We start from the raw sequence: 17,730 nt of genomic DNA on the forward strand, positions 1-17,730 counted from the left end.
TTATATTGCCACCATAACCCTGAGACCTGTGTTCACTTTTCTTCCTATGTTCACCTTCTAAGACCTGAAAGACATTTCTGTGCATTCCACACAAATGATGAGCAGACTTTCAATCAGAAGTAGACATTTTTAAACCTTGTGCTAATAGGTGGAGGCTTGGTGCACAAGCAAAGCTGTCATTGTCCCTTTGGACAGGAGAGTGAATCAAGACCTAAATTCTTTCCTTACACAGGATCAAGTTTTTTCTTCTAGGGCAAAGAAAGCCAGTCTTCTCTTGACATAGTAATGGTGACTTCTATCATCTGAGTCTTAAAGAACACATAAACACATCAGATTTCCTTCAAATCACAGATTCAAATTGTCATTTTGCAGTTTCTATAAACTCAAGTCTCTTTAGAGATCAACCTGATTTCTTCCCCGTTTGTCCTCTCTTCTGATGATAAGAAAGCCCAAAGCTTGACCCTGATGTGATTCCTCTCTCACAGGAGAAGCTCCAGAAAGCTCTGGATAGTCTGAGTGCAAAGCAGCAGGAAGCTGAAAAATTGGGAGTTGATCTTGAAAAGGAAACAACTTCCTGGAAGGTAGGAGGAAACTCTTCCTGAGGTAGCTAGACAAGATTCTGGGTAGGACCTTGGGTGTAGTCAGAAGGAGCTCCCTATCTTCTTGTTCCCTGGCCATTGATATGTCCAGATTTATTGATTAGCCATTTGTCATTCTTTCCTTGGTAGGGCTCAGGCAGAAAATGAACCTGTTACAAACTAACACAGATATTTGTAGGTTAGTTATTCTCATAGTGAATTCTGTGTTCATGTCGCTGATTATTTTGAGCCATGAATGGTTGCCAATGGCTCCTGCCCTGATGTTCAACATAGGTAGAGGTTGGGGTGGGGGTCAAGGGTAATGATGGAAGGCATGACTGCCTTGGGCTGCTCTGTGAGAGCTGAGCCATACCTTGGTGTCCCATTTTGTGTCAATAGTGCAGATTTGAGGTCATTATTTTGGGATGTGATGAGAAGAAATAATAGGAGATATCAACCTCTCCAAGAATTGTTCCTGTGTTTCCATCTCCCTTCCCTCTGAGAACTTCCAAACCAAATACTTTTCTGGCTTCCAGTCTCTTCTTGATAGCCGGAGTCCCTCTCTTTCTTTTTCATTCCTGAAGGATCTAATAGAGAATGAAAGCCAAAGTATCCAGGATTATTTTAAAGAACTGAGAGGTATCCTGGACCATGAGGAACAGAAGGAGATGCAAAAGCTGGAGAAGGAGAAGAGATATATTCTCAGTTACCTGGCTCAGGGTGGCAGTGAGCTCATCCAGCAGAGCCAGTTGTTGAGAGATCTCACCTGTGATCTGCAGCGTCGTTTGCAGGGGTCAACAGCAGAGATACTGCAGGTAAAACTCGGAATGAATCATCAGCATCTGAATTTGAGGAAAATAAAGACTAAGTTTCCTCTGATGTGTGGCTGTGCTGTTTGTTGTGGTGATGCTGAGGTTCCTTTGGTCTTGTAGTAAACCTTAGTTGCATCTATTTCACAGGTTACGGAAATCATCAAATGATGAATAACAAGGGAAAAATCTCATTTTTTACTTTTATAATGTACTAATTACAGTGCAAAAGTGACTGTGGAGAAAATATCTATTGTCTCCAATTATTTTCTGCCGGGCACTATATTTGTGACCTAGCCTAGAACTTTTTTTCTGATACCTCTTTATTATCCAAGAGTTGTTTTTCCTTCATAGAATGCGTTGAGATTCTTCTCCTTTTTCTGAATAAACAATTGTTTTCTGGATAAGCAATTGAGAAGGATTGGTACTATTTATTCTTTCATTATTCAATAAATGCACCAGTGAAACCATCTCACTCTGGGCCTTTTTGGGGGAAAGGTTTAAAATATAAATATTTTTTACTTGTGCTAGATTTTCTTGGGTATTTGTGTGTGTGTGTGTGTGTGTGTGTGTGTGTGTGTGTGTGTGATATACATCATTTTTTGATAATATACATCTTTGTAGAAATTTGTCCATTCTAAGTTGTCAGATTTACAAACATGAATTTAGTCATTATAATTTCTTAGAATCTCTTTCATTTCTATGGTATTACAGTATTGGCCCATCTTTTATTCCTCATTTCAGTGATATTTTTTTTGTCAGTTTAGTTATATTTGTTTAATTTTATTGATGTTTTTAAAAAATAAACTTAATTGATTTATTGACTTTTAACCTTTCAATATCATAGATTTATGTTTTTACTTATGTAGTTTACTTTGTGTATGTATATGTAAATGTATATTCATACATGAGTGTGTGTATGTGTTTGTGTGCATGTGTGTATTGGTTTAATTTATTGTTCTTTTTCTAGCTTCCTAAAATGGGAAGTTTGACCACTGATTCAACAACCTTTTCTTTTATTTTTTAATTATATAAATGTATAGTTTTAGCTACATTCCACACTTTTGGATTATTTATTGTTATTTAGATTCAACTCAATGTATTTTCAAATTTTATTTGTTATTTTCATCTTAACCCTTGAAATATTTGAAACTGTGTTGTTTAATTTACAAACACTTGGTGATTTTTACTTTTTCTTCTGTTGTGTATTTTAAAATTAATTTCTTTCTAATCAGAAAGCATATATTTTACTATTATGTCTTTTAAATATATTGATAGTAAAATATTGTATGTCCAAATTTTTATATGAATTTGAAAAAAATTGTGTATTGATTTGGTGAAAGGGTCTATAGATGCCAGTTAGAGTTAAATCGAGCTTGTTGATAATGTTGGTCATGTCTTCTACATTGTGAATATTTTCTTATTTATATATTTTTCCTTTTCTTGAGCCTCTAACATTTCTTGTAATACTGGTTTGTTGTTGTTGAACTTCAGCTTTTTCTTATCTGAAAAGCTCGTTATGGTTCCTTAAATTCTAAATGATAGCCTTGCTGGGTAGAGTAATATAGGTTGTAGGTCATTGCTTTTCATCACTTTGAATATTTCATGTCACCCCATTCTGGCCTGCATAAGTCTATCAGCTGATTGGTTGAGAAATCAGCTGATAGTCTTACAGGAGCCCCCTTATACTAGAAATATTTCTGCTTTTAAGATTATCTCTCTATTCATTTCTCACTGGGTCTTTTTATGCTGTCTGTCTTCTTTTTCAAGTTTCCTGACTCTTTGTTGAAGTCCTCAGTGAAATAATCTATTCTTTTCTTAAGTTCATTGAGCATCCTTATAACCTGCATTTAGTTTAGAATTCTGCATTGGATAGATTGGTTACCTCCATTTTGTTTAGTTGTTTTTCAGAAATTTTGTCCTGATATTTCATTTGGGACATGTTTCTTTGTCTCATTGTTTTTGCTGCCTTTCCATGTTTATTCCTATGTATTTGGTATATCTGCTACATCTTGCAGCCTTGGCAGAATGGCCTTATATGGTTGGTGTCCCTTGGGAACCGTGGTACAGTTTCCATATTCATCTGAAAAAAGGTGCTATTGGGTTGTGTGTGCTCTCTTATTGTAGTTGAGTCTTGATTGCTGTTGCACATTGGTGAGTGGAATTGCTCCTCAGGCTGAATGGCTGTCCCAATTCTTAACCTCCACACATGGGTATGTTACCAGCCAGTTTCATCTCCACCTTTCCTACCAGTCTCAAGGTGGCTTCTTTAAATTTTTAGTTATACCAATCTGTTCATCTTGTCATCATGTGGTTCTCAAAGGTGGTTATTCTATAATTTAATTATAATTTTGATATGAGTTCTGGAGAAAACAAACACATTCTTTACCTAGTCCACCATTTTGTCCAAGATTCTCTTTTTACTTTTGCCAAATTTGTATCTTTGAATCCAAAATATGTCTCCTATAAGCAGCAATACTATAAGTTGCTTTTTAGCTAGACCAGCAATCTCTATCTTTTAAATGGTGAATTAAAGCAATGACATTTAATGCAATTGTCAATGTAGCTCTATTTAACTTATATCATGCTATTAGCTTTTATATGCCACCTACAATTTTCATTGTTCTCTTTCTCATTGAATAGCTTCTTTTGAGTTAACCAAATATTTCTAGCATAAAATTTGTTTTAAACTTTTTTTATTTTTGTGGTGGTTGCTCTTCTCATTACAATATGAATCCTATTTTATCAAGACCTATTGCATATTGATACTAAATTAATTCCAGTAAAATATGGATACTTGCCTCCAATATTGCTTTTTATTACTTCAGCCACAGTGCAATGATACTTTTAATAGGGGGACTTAATCTAATGCAGGCCCATGCCATGCAGGCCTTAGAATTATTTGATATAACTGGGAAGGTATACTTTTAGATGAAATTTATATGAGGAAATAATATTTTTTTTCAAGAACTGAGGATAAACTCAATAAAGAGGTAGAGTTTGGACAATGACATAAACCAGGTCCTGATTACAATGTTTGAACTTCAAGATGAAGCTTGATTAAATTAAAACTGTCCCCCAAATTCCTTTTCATTTTCTCTACTTTACCTATTTTTAATTTCTTTTTGTCATGTACAACAATAAGACCCTAATATAGAGAACAAAGCAATTTGTGTGTGTGTGTGTTTGTGTGTGTGTGTGTGTGTGTGTGTGTGTGTGTGTGTATGTTGATCCTCTGGTTGGCCTAGTTTTGGGTGTCATGAAAAAAGTTAGTCTCAGATAGGTGATACCAAATATATTTGTGCATATCTGTTTAAAGGAACAAATTTGTGATGATAAACAATTTCAGATGACAAAAATAATTAATAATATGGACTAAACTGTTTTGTTGGAGACTGAAACGCAGTAAATATTGTAGTATTTAGAACAGTGACCAAATGGATGTTGTTAACATGGACAAAGGTGTAGAAAAGAGGTAGTAATTTGTTTTCTGAAAAGTAAGTTACATAGTAAACAGCCTAAGTTACTGGTTCATGTGGGTGCTTTCCTAGGCATTATAGTAACCTGCATTTAAGAGACAAATCTGAGTAAAAATAAAGACTTTGGAAAAAAATTATGCATAAGTGTGCATCGAATTTAAGGGTGTGTACAAGATCAACTGTGGATAGTGGGTGAAACAAGAAGGGAGATTTGAGAAATGCCTACATTAATACATTTGTTTGCTTGTACACTAAGTGGAAGCCATGTGAATTTTTGAGAAATACTCTAACTACTCATCTTTGATTCTTCCAATTAAGGCATAAAACTTGACAAGTAATAGTTAATTACTTTACATTTGTGTTGAATAAATGAGCAAACCATGAATTATTCAAATCAACTCATGAGGAGTCTTATGAACATGGGAAAATATGATGGCCTCATGCTTTTCTCATAAATATGTCTCATCTCCAGGTACTGGAAGCTAAAGGTGTTCTTCCACAAGGGTCAATATTTTAGGAAAACTGACAACTGTTCATGAGTCTTCTGAAATGATACACCTGGATCTTTTCTTTACTATTTTGTTCTCACATTAGGACCATCTCTATTCCCACCAGATCAGGGGGTTGCTGGGTGTGTGATGAAGCTTTGTAAGTGAGGAGGACTTATTACTTTTTGACTTATGTTTTCTCTTTTGTCCCTAGGATGTGAATGGCATCCTGGAAAGGTATGTGTGGAAGACAAACAATGGATGTTTTGTCCTGTAAGAAGAGGTTTAAAGCCATTAGAGTTATCTGGTAGTTAATTAGGATAAAATATTGCTCAGGACAGAACAAGCTGGTTGTAGTTTTAGCTTGAATTTCTGTTCACATATCGATTGAATATTTTTTAAATATTTTTTTATTGTTTAAAGTATTACAAATAGTAGTACATGTCTCTCTCTCTCTCTCTCTCTCTCTCTCTCTCTCTTTTTTTCCTCCCAATTGACTTTCTCCCAACATAAAAGGACCTGGTATCTTCTATTCCCAGAGCAGAAATTTAAATGTAACTGAGTTGTCTCAAATTCTGGCTGCCTAGGAGCTGAAGAAAACATGACATTTCAACAATAAATCCATCACCTATGTACTGCAGAAATCTGAGTCAGATACAGACAGGCTGATTGAACAAAATTAATGTGGCCACATGAGCCTGATACTGCAACATCTTATGTTTAACTGCCTCTAATCCAAACTCAGCAACTTCTCCCCACCTAAATATCCTACCATAAAATCTGGTTCATTCTCAATAGTTATAAAATACTCAAACAAAAATGGTTTCTCTGTATTTTCAAAAACAAACATAAATATCAAGGAATATTTTGACTCTGACACAAACAATTGATCCATCTTTCTCACGTACTTTTAAAAAAAATTGATTTCAGAGATGAAGGGAGAGGAAGAGAAACATCAATGATGAGAGAGAGTCATTGATCAGCTGCCTCCTTCATCCCCATTACTGGGGATCAAGTCTGCAACCCAGGCATGTGCTTGTGACTGGAATTAGACTGGGGACCCTTCAGTCCACAGGCTGATGCTCTATCCACTAAGCCAAACCAGGTAGGGCTCTTGCTCATGTACTTTTGACGCGAATGGAAGGGCACCATCTTTGTGTCTAAAATTTTTTTAATCCTCACCTAAAAATACTACTTTTTGTCCACTGACCATCAGATAGTGATTGGAATGTAGGGAGGGTGGTAGAGAGGGAATGAGAGAGAGAGAAAGAAAGAGATAAGGAGAAAGAGAGATAGGGAGAGAGAGGGAACGAGAGAGAGAGAGAGAGAGAGAGAGAAACATCAATGTGAGAGAGACACATCGACTGGTTGCCTTCCACACATGCCCCAACTGGGTCTGAAGTTCAAACCTACAACCCAGTCGCATGCCCTTGATAGGAATAGAACCTGCGACCCTTCAGTCCTCTGGCTGATGCTCTAACCACTGGGGAAAATGCCTACTTCTATGTCTAAATTTGAACATCTACTTGACAACATCAATCTCTTCCAAGCACATGAAATTCAGACCACTGTAAGTACAGTGTCAATAATGTCTTTCCCAAGTGTTACATTTTTTCCCAGAGCAACTGAAATCTCAGATATTGTTCCTGGGGCCTCCCTACTGGGGAGTAACATTTAAAGGTCTTATTCCTCTCCAGACAGTATTTCCACACAGTATGTCTCAAACCACCAAGAGCTAGGTTCTGCAACCTTCCTTTCTTGTCATAATGCTAGGACTCTACATCCATGTCATGGCTTTTCCTTACATTAATTCATTTCAAGGTACCAAATTTGGCATTTTAAAGAAATCCACGAGGAGAACCAAGATGGGGGCATAGGTAAACACCAGAAATTGCTGCCTCCCCCAACAACTTCAAAAATACAACTAAAAGACAGAACGGACATCATCCAGAACTACAGGAAGGCTGGCTGAGTGGAAATTCTACAACTAGAAGGAAAGAGAAAAGCACACTGAGACTCAGAGGAGCTGCGGAGGTGGAGTGCAGAGGTACAAGGCACACGCAACAAGGGCTGGCAACTGAGGACGTGGCTGTCTTTTCCAATAGGGAGGGAGTCACAAGCTCCTGACTGCTCTGAACTCCAGTTCCAGGAAGTCTCTGGGGACCTAGACTCATATGGGGAGAAACTGGACTGTCTGGCAGTGGGCAGAACTCAGAAGTCGAGGGTGGCTTTCTCTCAGCAGTGCTTGTGAGAATTACCAGGACACTGAGACACAGGGCCTCTTAGAGCAGGGCTGAGGATCAGCCATAGCTGCTTGCTCCACCCTGTTGATTCCCTGAGACACCGCCCCACCCAAGCTGCAGCAGAGGCTTTTGCATATGAAAGGCCTGGCTCTTTTCAATCTGAAAATTACCTAACAAACTGCAGCTGGGCCAGACAGACACAGAACTTCCAAGAGAAGGCCCAAGGCCCCACAGCAGCTTGCATTGTTTCACAGCTGAGCCTCATCTGGGCACCTCCAAACTTCAAACAAGGAAGGGGAATCTGCAGATCTCTTTGTAGTTCCTTCTGGGTAGCCTCAGGCAGAGGCTAAATTAGCACCTCCTTAGAGATCCAAGAGCCAGTGTACCCAGTGGTCAGAGTGGGACCATCCAATTAAAACTCCTCAGATCCATAAGGGACACACTCAGGGGGCATACTCAGTGAGCACCAAAGCCACATTGAAGCAAGTTTTGCCCCATAAGGGTGTCCTCAGCACAGAAGTTCTCCCACTGCAGACACAGCTGATTCTCACAGCCAATTGGCCTGGAGGTCAATTCCTCCCAGTGATACCTACAACAATCAAGGCTTAACTGCAACAAGATTGTGCACAAGGCCCACAAAGGGGTACACCAAGAGTGTCCACCTCAGGTAATTGGAGTGGCTGAGCCACTGGGACCTATAAGACACCTAGCATACAAAGCCACTCTACCAACACAGGGAAGCAACCAAAATGTTGAGACAGAGAAACAGGTCACAAATGACAGAAATGAAGGAAGCAAACGACTGGAAATAGAGTTCAAAACCACAGTTATAAGGTTTTTCAAGAATTTTCTAGAAATCACCAATAAATTTAGTGAGACCCTGGAGGATATGAAAAAAGACCAACTAGAAATTAAGCATACACTGACTGAAATAAAGAATAATATACAGAGATCCAACAGCAGACAAGAGGATCCCAAGAATCAAGCCAAAGATTTGAAATATGAAGAAGCAAAAAATACCTAATCAGAAAAGCAAAAAGAAAAAAGAATCCAAAAATATGAAGATAGTGTAAGGAGCCTCTGGGATAACTTCAAGTGCACCAACATCCGAATTTAGGGGTGCCAGAAGAAGAGAGAGAGCAAGATATTGAAAACCTCTTTGAAGAAATAATGACAGAAAACTTCCCCTACCTGGTGAAAGAAATAGACTTACAAGTCCAGGATGCACAGAGAACCCCAAACAAAAGGAATCCAAAGAAGACCACACCAAGACACATCATAAGGACAAAAGACAAAGAGAGAATCTTAAAAGCAGCAATAGAAAAACAGTCAGTCACCTACACTGGCGTAACCATATGATTGTCAGCTGATTTCTCAACAGAAACTATGCAGGCCAGAAGGGAGTGGCAAGAAATATTCAAAGTGTTGAATAGCAAGAACCTACAACCAAGATTACTTTATCCAACAAAGCTATCATTCAGAATAGAAGGTCAGATAAGGAGCTTCACAGATAAGAAAAAGCTAAAGGAGTTCATCACCACCAAACCAGTATTATATGAAATGCTGAAAGGTATTCTTTAAGAAGAGGAAGAAGAAAAAGGTAAAGATAAAAATTATGAACAGCAAATACATATCAAGAAGTGAATCTAAAAGTCAAGTGAATAAAAAACCTGATGAACAGAGTAAACTGGTGAATATAATAGAACCAGGACATAGAAAGGGAGTGGACTGACAATTTGGAGGGAAAGAGGTGTGGGGGTACAGGAAAAGACTGGACACCTATGGATGAGGACAGTGGGAGGGTAAGGGCAGAGTGTGGGGTGGGAACTGGGTGGAGGAGAGCTATGGGGGGAAAAAAGACGAACAACTGTAATAATCTGAACAATAAAGATTTAATTAAAAAAGAAATCCACTATTGCATATAATTTCATATGATTTTTAGAAGTTAGAGAGGAGAGGATATTCATCTTGAAAAGAATAAGCTGTGATTCTGAGAGGTATACTCCTTCCCAGGATCAAACAAAAGGCACCTCGGAAAATGGACCAAGCACAATTTTTCTGACTCTAAGCTCAGGAGTCTACTTTCTCAGGGGTCCATGGAAGGATGCTGAAGTATTCAACAAGGTGAATGGATAAAAATCAGTGGTTTGGGAGAGTCAAAAATTGCAGAGGTGTGGAGATCTTGTTTTGTCGTCCCTAGGAGTAAGACCTTCACTCTGAAGAAGCTAGAAACTATCTCCAAGGAACACAGGAGACAGTTCCAAATTCCTGATCTGAGAGGGATGCTGCAAGTGTTTAATGGTGAGGAATGCTAGAACAAGTGGGTATCTGTGGATTCTTGTTATGATGGTGGTTAAAGAGGAAGAAGAGTTCCATTTCTAGGTCTGGGTAGAGGAGACAAAGGAAAATGGATATTATGTGCTGACTATATGGGCATATTCACTGGGGAGTGGTCAACTGCCTTGTTCACCTCTCATTCTTCCATGTACTACCTTACATAGACACCAGTCTTTCCCCTGATCTGGAGAGAAAATAGATTTTAATGTAGACTCTTTTGCTTATATTTTATATTATGTATTTTTTCTACTTTCAGAACTGACAGAGGTGCGCCGCTACTGGGGTAAGTCGAAATCACAGTATCATGAAACTACCCTGTCCTCATCTTCTTTTAGAATATTGCATTTCTACTAGGTCTTTTTACTAATGCAAATAAGATATTAAGATAAATGTAACACGAGGCAAATATTCCTACTGATGAAGGAAGGGTGTTCAAACCAGAAAAAACAAAAGGCAGCAAAGATACAGTGTCAGTGTATCTGACAGTGGTGCAGATACACTCAGTGTGTTAGATGCACCCAAGGAAAGAGACTCTACACAGAAGTGGGTTAGGGTGTGAGCGGTTGTGAAGATCCATGTTTTCCTTCCAACAGACATACACATTATATTTCTACAATGTTATCCTGCTTCTCAAAGACCAAAACAAGTTTTTCCCAGTTCCTACTCATTTTATTCTGAAGATCTTTCTTGCAATGTCACAGTAATACATCATTTTCCTCACATAGCACTGTAATTTTTTACAGCAAATGTGACCCTGGATCATCGGAGGGCTAATTCAAATATTGCTATTTCTGCATATGAGAGAGGAGTGAGAAGTGACTTCAGTGACTTTTTTCAGAGAACACATTGTCCACCTGAGAGAGAAGATTATGAAGATTATGGTGTCCTAGGATTACCATCTATCACATCAGGGAAGCATTACTGGGAGGTGGATGTGTCACAGAAACATGCCTGGATTCTGGGGGTATGTGTGGGGAAATATCCTGTCTCCATTAGGATGGATTTTGGAAAACAAATTAAAAATCAGCTTGTTAGCTTTCGGTATCAACCTAAAAATGGCTACTGGGTTATAGGGTTACAGAATTATTCTGAATATAAGGCTTTTGTGAATTCTGCCTCCTCCAAACCTTCATTCTTAACTCTGTTCCTGACCATTCCTCCCCGTCGTATTGGAGTTTTCCTGGACTACAAGGCTTGCACTATCTCATTTTTGAATATCACAAACCATGGGTTTCTTATCTATAAATTCTCTTCATGTTGCTTTAATCAGGAAATTTATCCATATTTCAATACTATGAAATATTCTGACTCTCTGAAACTGTGTTCTCCAAGCTCTTAAAACTCTCATATCCTCACCCACTTCTGTGTAGTCTCTTTCCTTGAATGCATCTAACAAACTGAGTTTTTCTGCATCACTGTCACCATCTAATCTTTGCTGCTTTTTTTCTTCTGATTTGAATACCCTTCCTTCATCAGTAGGGTATATAATTTGCCACATGTTATATTTATCCCAGTATCTTATTTGCATTAATAAAGAATGCTAGTTCATCATTTTTATAATTCTAAGGAAAATGACTAATGCCTCATTAAAAAATGACATGCATGTATGTAAAATCTCTACCAATTTCTTAAAATCTCATGTCCTCTGCCTCTGACAGAAGATGATGGAAAGCTTTCTAACAACTTTTGTACATTATTGAAGATCCTGTATAAGAGTCATTCACTTCAGAATGAATCCTCAGGTGTGTGTCAGTTTACCCTGCGATGTTCATTATTTGTCAAAGAGTGAAGGAGAAAATATTATAAATAATATGTACCAAGAGTGGAAGCTTTGTGTCCAGAGTGTCTGAGTTCAAGTCCAATCTCCCCAAATATGCACAGTGAACCATGAATAAAATACTTGAATGCTGATTTTATTTTCTGTAAATGGTCCTGGTAATAAAACCCACCATAGTTAGAATCACTGTGAGAGGAAAAATGTCATTAAATATATAACATGTAAGTGTCTCAACTGAATAAACATTTTCCCCACTAATTACTGAGAAATATAAACGGTGTCAGTGTCTCATTAAACAGGTTTTTGCCTTAAGGGGCACTCGGGTGGTTTTGACTGAAGTCTCATGATTCAGATCTCAGATACCTCTGTGCTACTGTCTAGATACGTCCAGCTCTGTCAATGATAGATAAGTCTGTGTGTGTGAGTGTATGTGTGTGTGTGTGTGTGTGTGTGTGTGTGTGTGTGTGTGTGTGTGTGATAGAGAGAGAGAGAGAGAAAGAGAGAGAGAGAGAGACATTGAGCATTTTATTATAATTCTGCTGTTACTACATATTAGTCCTGATCAAATAAATTAAATTCTAGGATATCCTATTTTACATTTGTAAATATATACACTGAGTGGCCATATTATTATGACCACCTGATGTTTGCCGGAAAATTAGCTATAATTTCATGCTGAAGTTACTAGAGAGCCAGACCATTATAAATAGGGAAGCAAGTTGTTTATCACGACCCTAGAAGTGATTTTTTTTCTGAAGATATGTGTAAACAACGCGATTTAACAGCCTTTGAATGTGGGATATATATATACTGAGTGGCCAGATTATTATGACCACCCCATCAGTACTTCGTTGGGCCACCTTTTGCCTTCAATACTGTGGCAATTCTTCTTGGCATTGACTCCACGAGATGTTGAAAGGTGATGCGAGGAATCTGACACCATGCCTGATGAATAGCACTGTCCAGTTCTGGGAGACTTGATGGTTGTGTAACCAGCTGCCTGATGGCTCGTTTAGCTTCGCCCCACAAATGCTCAATTAGATTGAGATCTGGTGATTGTGGGGGCCACCTAAGCAAGGTAAAGTCTCCCTCATGTTCTTGAAACCACTCCTGCACAATACGAGCACTGTGACATGGTGCATTGTCTTGTTGGAAGAAGCCATCTCCATTGGGATATGCTATCAACATGATAGGATGAACTTGATCAGCAATGATACTAAAGTATGTTGTGCTACTAAGACATTGTTCCACACGAATTAAAGGGCCCAAATCATGCCAGGAAAACATGCCCCAAACCATAACACTGCCCCCAGCAGCTTGACGGGTTGTACTCATGCATGTGGGGTGCATACTTTCATGCTGTTTCCGCCAAATTCTCACTCTGCCATCTGCATGATGCAACTGGAAACATGATTCATTGGACCACATGACTCTTTTCCAATGCTCGACTGTCCAATCCTTGTGTTCCTGTGCAAATTGGAGACGTTTTTTCTTGGTAACTGCAGACAGCAAAGGTGTTTGATCAGGCTTTCAGCTTCCATATCCCATACGATGCAGTGTACGGCTAATTTGCCTACAAACATCAGGTGGTCATAATAATCTGGCCACTCAGTGTGTGTGTGTGTGTGTGTGTGTGTGTGTGTGTGTGTGTGTGTGTGTAAAAGCTACTTAAGCTCTGCCTCTGATAAATACACACACACACCACGCATGTACTCACAGGCATACTTTTGTTTTCAGTTGGTTTCTCCATGTTGTCCTCAATCTTTCCTGTGAGCTAATGTACTATGGCAGTCCCCAGGAAGGAAATAAGCCTGTTCTTTCACCCCCAGCCCCCAGTGAGAGAGGAGTTGAATCTGCAGTGGATATTGATGCAGGGCTTGGTTGGATAACCATGTCTGGTCTTCTGAAATACAGACAGATCATGGTTCTTCAGTAAAGACTACAATTAGGTTTCCTGGTTTTTAGGCAAATAGGAAACCATAATGAATTATGCTCCTTCTCCTATCACTTAAAGTCCATCTCTAGAGCTAAGCACATTGCTGTGGTCCACATCCCAGAATATAATGTTCTGAGGCCCAGGGAATGATACATTCTCCTCAGGGCTCTGTGTTCCCTTTAGTCCATACATCTCCTGTTGGAAAGAAGTTCTTTGACTTTGGATCTATGATTCTTAACTGTTTCTGGACTGAAAATAATAGGGTACAGGAAGTAATGTGGTTAGAGTGTGGTGATGTAGATAACAAATAGACATTGGGGTAAGTATCTGAGTACATCTTAAGAACAAAACAGAATGTAAAAACAATCTACACTAATAAAAGAGAAACAAGCAAATTGGTGTTACTCCGCTACACCCACCAGCCAATCAGGATGAGTATGCAAATTAACCTAACAAAGATGGCGGTTAATTTGCATATGCAGGCATGGAGTGAAGACTGCAGACTGAAGAGGCTTGGCTTCTCCGCTTCGGCCAAACCAAAGGCCTGGGTCCCGGGTGCCGGAGGTAAACCGGTGCTGGCAGCCAGGGGAAGGAAGACCTATTGCGTGAATCTTCGTGCAATGGTATTCTAGTTGTTAAATAAAATTGGTCAAAAGAGTTTATATAAATGCTAATAATACCAATTTTATTAATGACCACAGCAATTATGTTGACAGTAACACCAACAATAGACCAGAAATATGATCATCATCAGCATGCTCATTGTAATGAAAATTATGTCCATTACAATATAACTGTATGTCTTTCTATTTAAATATCATTCCCCATATACCAATATTTTGTAATAAATCTGACACAATAAAGAATAACATAAAGAAGATCCCTTCCTGCCTTTATAAATCTGTGGTTGGATGAAGGGGCTGGATGAACAGGGATACTCAAAGATAGTATTTATGTGATGATAAAGGAAAAATGCCAGCTCTCAGAATGCACTTTGTGCAAAATTTACATGCTTATCTTTGCATTTGCAAAAGCATCAAGAGTTTACTTATAGTGAGAAATAAATTCATTCATATCCATGAAATGAAAATTATCAATATGGCTCAGGAAATACACTTATATAAATTCCAGTTCCTGCCTCATAGACATATGTGAACAAAGAAGAGTTTATAAGGCCAAGCTTATGTTACTCAACTATGGGTTACAAACAGTATCAAAATATCTGTGCTTTCATTAGAAAAAACATCAACAATTTGGATGCCTTCCATGTCTCATATGAGTTAATGTGTGAACATTGCCTAGCTCGCAGTCTTGTCAGTCAGGAGGGACCCTTGTCTGGAGCTTCCACCAGCTTGTAGCTATAGCATTTGAAACATGTTTTCAGAAGGACAAAATTTATAATAGGGCACAAGCACATGTAGAGGAAATAGAAATGTTTCAGTTTTTCTTTAAAAAAATTATGCTTATGTTTTGCCATTCTATTTTTATTAGAGTACTATGTCATGCATACACTGTACCTTGTTAAATTTATTATTTTTAATATTTTTCAGTTCTGCTTTTGATTGATGGTGCAAAAAGGTCCAAATGTTTCCCAAAGAAGTGGGGAAAGTGGGCACTTATGGAGTTGTGTGTGTTTCCCAGAGAAAGACTCCACTTGAAGAGCACCATGTGTTAACCTCCATGAGCTTCCTGCCTCCTAGTTGCTGGTAACATGTCACTGCCACAGCTGTACCACATTATGTCAGAAACAAAAACTGGTAGTTATCTGAAGGGCCAGCTCGGACTCAATGGTGTTATGGAAAAAATTTGTCAATAGGTTCAAAAATTTTCTAAATACCAGCTCTTTGTAGCTGCTATTTGGAAAGAAGGATCTTTACTAAAATTTTAATTTTACCTTTCACCAGGAAGGCTGCTACCATTGAGCTCAAACTAACAGAGCTCTGTAATTGATTATATTCCCCATCACACTCTCCATTACAAAGGGCAGATACCCAGACTTCCTTGAATCAAGACTTTATACCTAGGAAGTTTTCTAGGACATGAATATAGGATAAGCTTAACTACTAGGTATAGAATTGAATTGCAATTCTGAGTAGTCAGGCAAGCTATAGAATGTGTCATTGGATTTCGCATTCTTCTTATTTAAATATTCTTTTTTAAAAAATATTTTATTGATTTTTTACAGAGAGGAAGGGAGAGAGATAGAGAGTTAGAAACATCGATGAGCGAGAAACATCGATCAGCTGCCTCCTGCACATCTACTGGGGATGTGCCCACAACCCAGGTACATGCCCTTGACCGGAATCGAACCTGGGACCTTTCAGTCCGCAGGCCGATGCTCTATCCACTGAGCCAAACCGGTTTTGGCTTATTTAAATATTCTTGCAAGAATAATCTACCAAAGAGATCAAACTATAAAAATATACTGAATATTGACTTCCCCAAGTGTCCTAACTGGTGACTTCCCATTGTTATTGTCCTTGAGTTTCTGTTCTGCTTCCTTCGTTTCATTTCCACTCCTATGAACTTAGCTTCCATTTCGCACTCCACTCCTGTGGGGGAGCTCCTTTGTGGAGAGCTGGTCACTGGCTTGCTGAGTGAATCTTGACTAGACTTCATTTGATCTCCTCCACAGAGTTAAGACAGTTTCTGGGGACAAAGGACAGGAGGCTTTGGAGAAGCAGACTGAATGTGTTTGTTGTCTTAATTTGAGGTTCTGAAGATGCTCTGCTTGTGGGTGTCTCTGCTGAGGTTGCAGAAAAGAGAAATACTGAGTCAAGGGGAAGAGTGATCTTTAGAGAAAGGGGGTTTAAAATAGCATATTCTTATTTATTTCTTGGAGGGACCATTATTTCTCCAGGCTGAGTTACCCTAGTCTTTTTCCTATTCTGTAGTTTGTACTTTCTACCTTTCCAAGGTGAGCCAGAATTCTCCTTTCCCAGAAAGAAAATCCCTCCCTCCTGTTCTCCAGGAAGCCTGTGAGATGAGCCCTGTTCTCCCTCTTCATAAAGCCCAAGCCCCTGGTGAGGCCAGCAGGAGTGAGAGCCCTTATCAGGAGGCATGTGGGAGGGGCAGGCTCTTAGGGGCTCTGCAGGGATCCTCTTGAAGCTGGTCCTCTTACTCTTCTGTTAAATTAGCATTATTTATTTGTGTGTTTGTTTTTACAAAACTTTATTCTTAAATGTACAGTAAGCTCACAGACAACATTCCTTCATCCTAGCTGTAAGTGGCAATAGATGTTATCACAAGAAATCCAGATGTTACAGCAGAAATGGAATTTAGGATCACCATTGCCCCAGGCACAAGGAACAGCTCATTTCTGGACAGATTCCTTCATTTCCCATGTGTCCTGGAAGCCTTTTCCCTTGGCCTTTGCTTTCTGCTGGAATGCCTTAGCTACCCATACCTTTGGCCTGTTTCTTGGGCTTCTTGCCACCTTTGAGACTGGGCATGACACCTGCTGCCCCTTCCCTTAGTACTGAACCTTCACTCGTGGTAACTTCTGGGAAGCTGTGCACAACGTCCCTGATAAGTGACCAACCCTTTGGCAGCCCGATGAGAGAGGCTAGCTAGATGGCCAGATTGCTGCCCATCACTGTAGCCCCCATGTGGTCTCTTTTCTCTCTGGAGGCCCAGGAACAGGGAATTTGTTCCCTCCTGATTTCTATGGCTCACTGTTACCTCCATGACTCTTTGGTGTCTTCTCTTGTTTAGAAGTGTTCTGTATCATCTTACACATACTCCTTCATTGTTATTACCTTAACCCATTGCTCACTTTCCCTTTGCATGGAGCTATGAAAAGGAGTTAGCAATTTTTCTAAAAGAAAGCCATCTTAGTCTCCCCTTTGAGCAATTTGTACCTTAATCTCTGTGTTACTTAGATTTTGATGTGTGCTTTCCTTTTCTCCCTCATCTCAGAGATCATGTATGGGTGTTTTATACTGGAACAAGATCCATATCTGGTGTATATTAAGTGAATGCTCAGGGGCAATTACAGGTCCCTCAAAACAGGAGAAAGTTTGTTTTATAAATATTGAAAATTTTTAATTAAAATCACAATGCCAAATGGATTCACCTGTCATA

At 38.9% G+C, this 17,730-nt stretch overlaps 2 protein-coding genes across 16 annotated transcripts in view; both read left to right on the top strand.

The window, feature by feature from the left end:
- LOC132240892 (tripartite motif-containing protein 5-like) overlaps window positions 1–17,730 on the top strand; it is a 138,969-nt gene that overhangs the window by 99,542 nt on the left and 21,697 nt on the right. For 2 of the 15 annotated variants that reach the window (XM_059708704.1, XM_059708718.1), the window contains exons 3-8: window positions 486–581; window positions 1,163–1,393; window positions 5,569–5,591; window positions 9,798–9,898; window positions 10,191–10,217; window positions 10,678–11,494. The exons of the other annotated variants lie outside the window; for them this stretch is intronic. In XM_059708704.1, the coding sequence (XP_059564687.1) occupies window positions 486–581; window positions 1,163–1,393; window positions 5,569–5,591; window positions 9,798–9,898; window positions 10,191–10,217; window positions 10,678–11,273 (1,074 nt within the window). In that variant the 3' untranslated portion in view covers window positions 11,274–11,494. Of the gene's footprint in view, window positions 1–485; window positions 582–1,162; window positions 1,394–5,568; window positions 5,592–9,797; window positions 9,899–10,190; window positions 10,218–10,677; window positions 11,495–17,730 lie in introns of those variants that run through there. 15 annotated transcript variants of the gene reach the window in all.
- Window positions 1–17,730, top strand: part of LOC132240895 (tripartite motif-containing protein 5-like) — a 138,174-nt gene that overhangs the window by 97,945 nt on the left and 22,499 nt on the right.

This window comes from Myotis daubentonii, chromosome 9 (assembly GCF_963259705.1).
Source record: "Myotis daubentonii chromosome 9, mMyoDau2.1, whole genome shotgun sequence".
In the NCBI taxonomy this organism is placed as follows: domain Eukaryota; kingdom Metazoa; phylum Chordata; class Mammalia; order Chiroptera; family Vespertilionidae; genus Myotis; species Myotis daubentonii.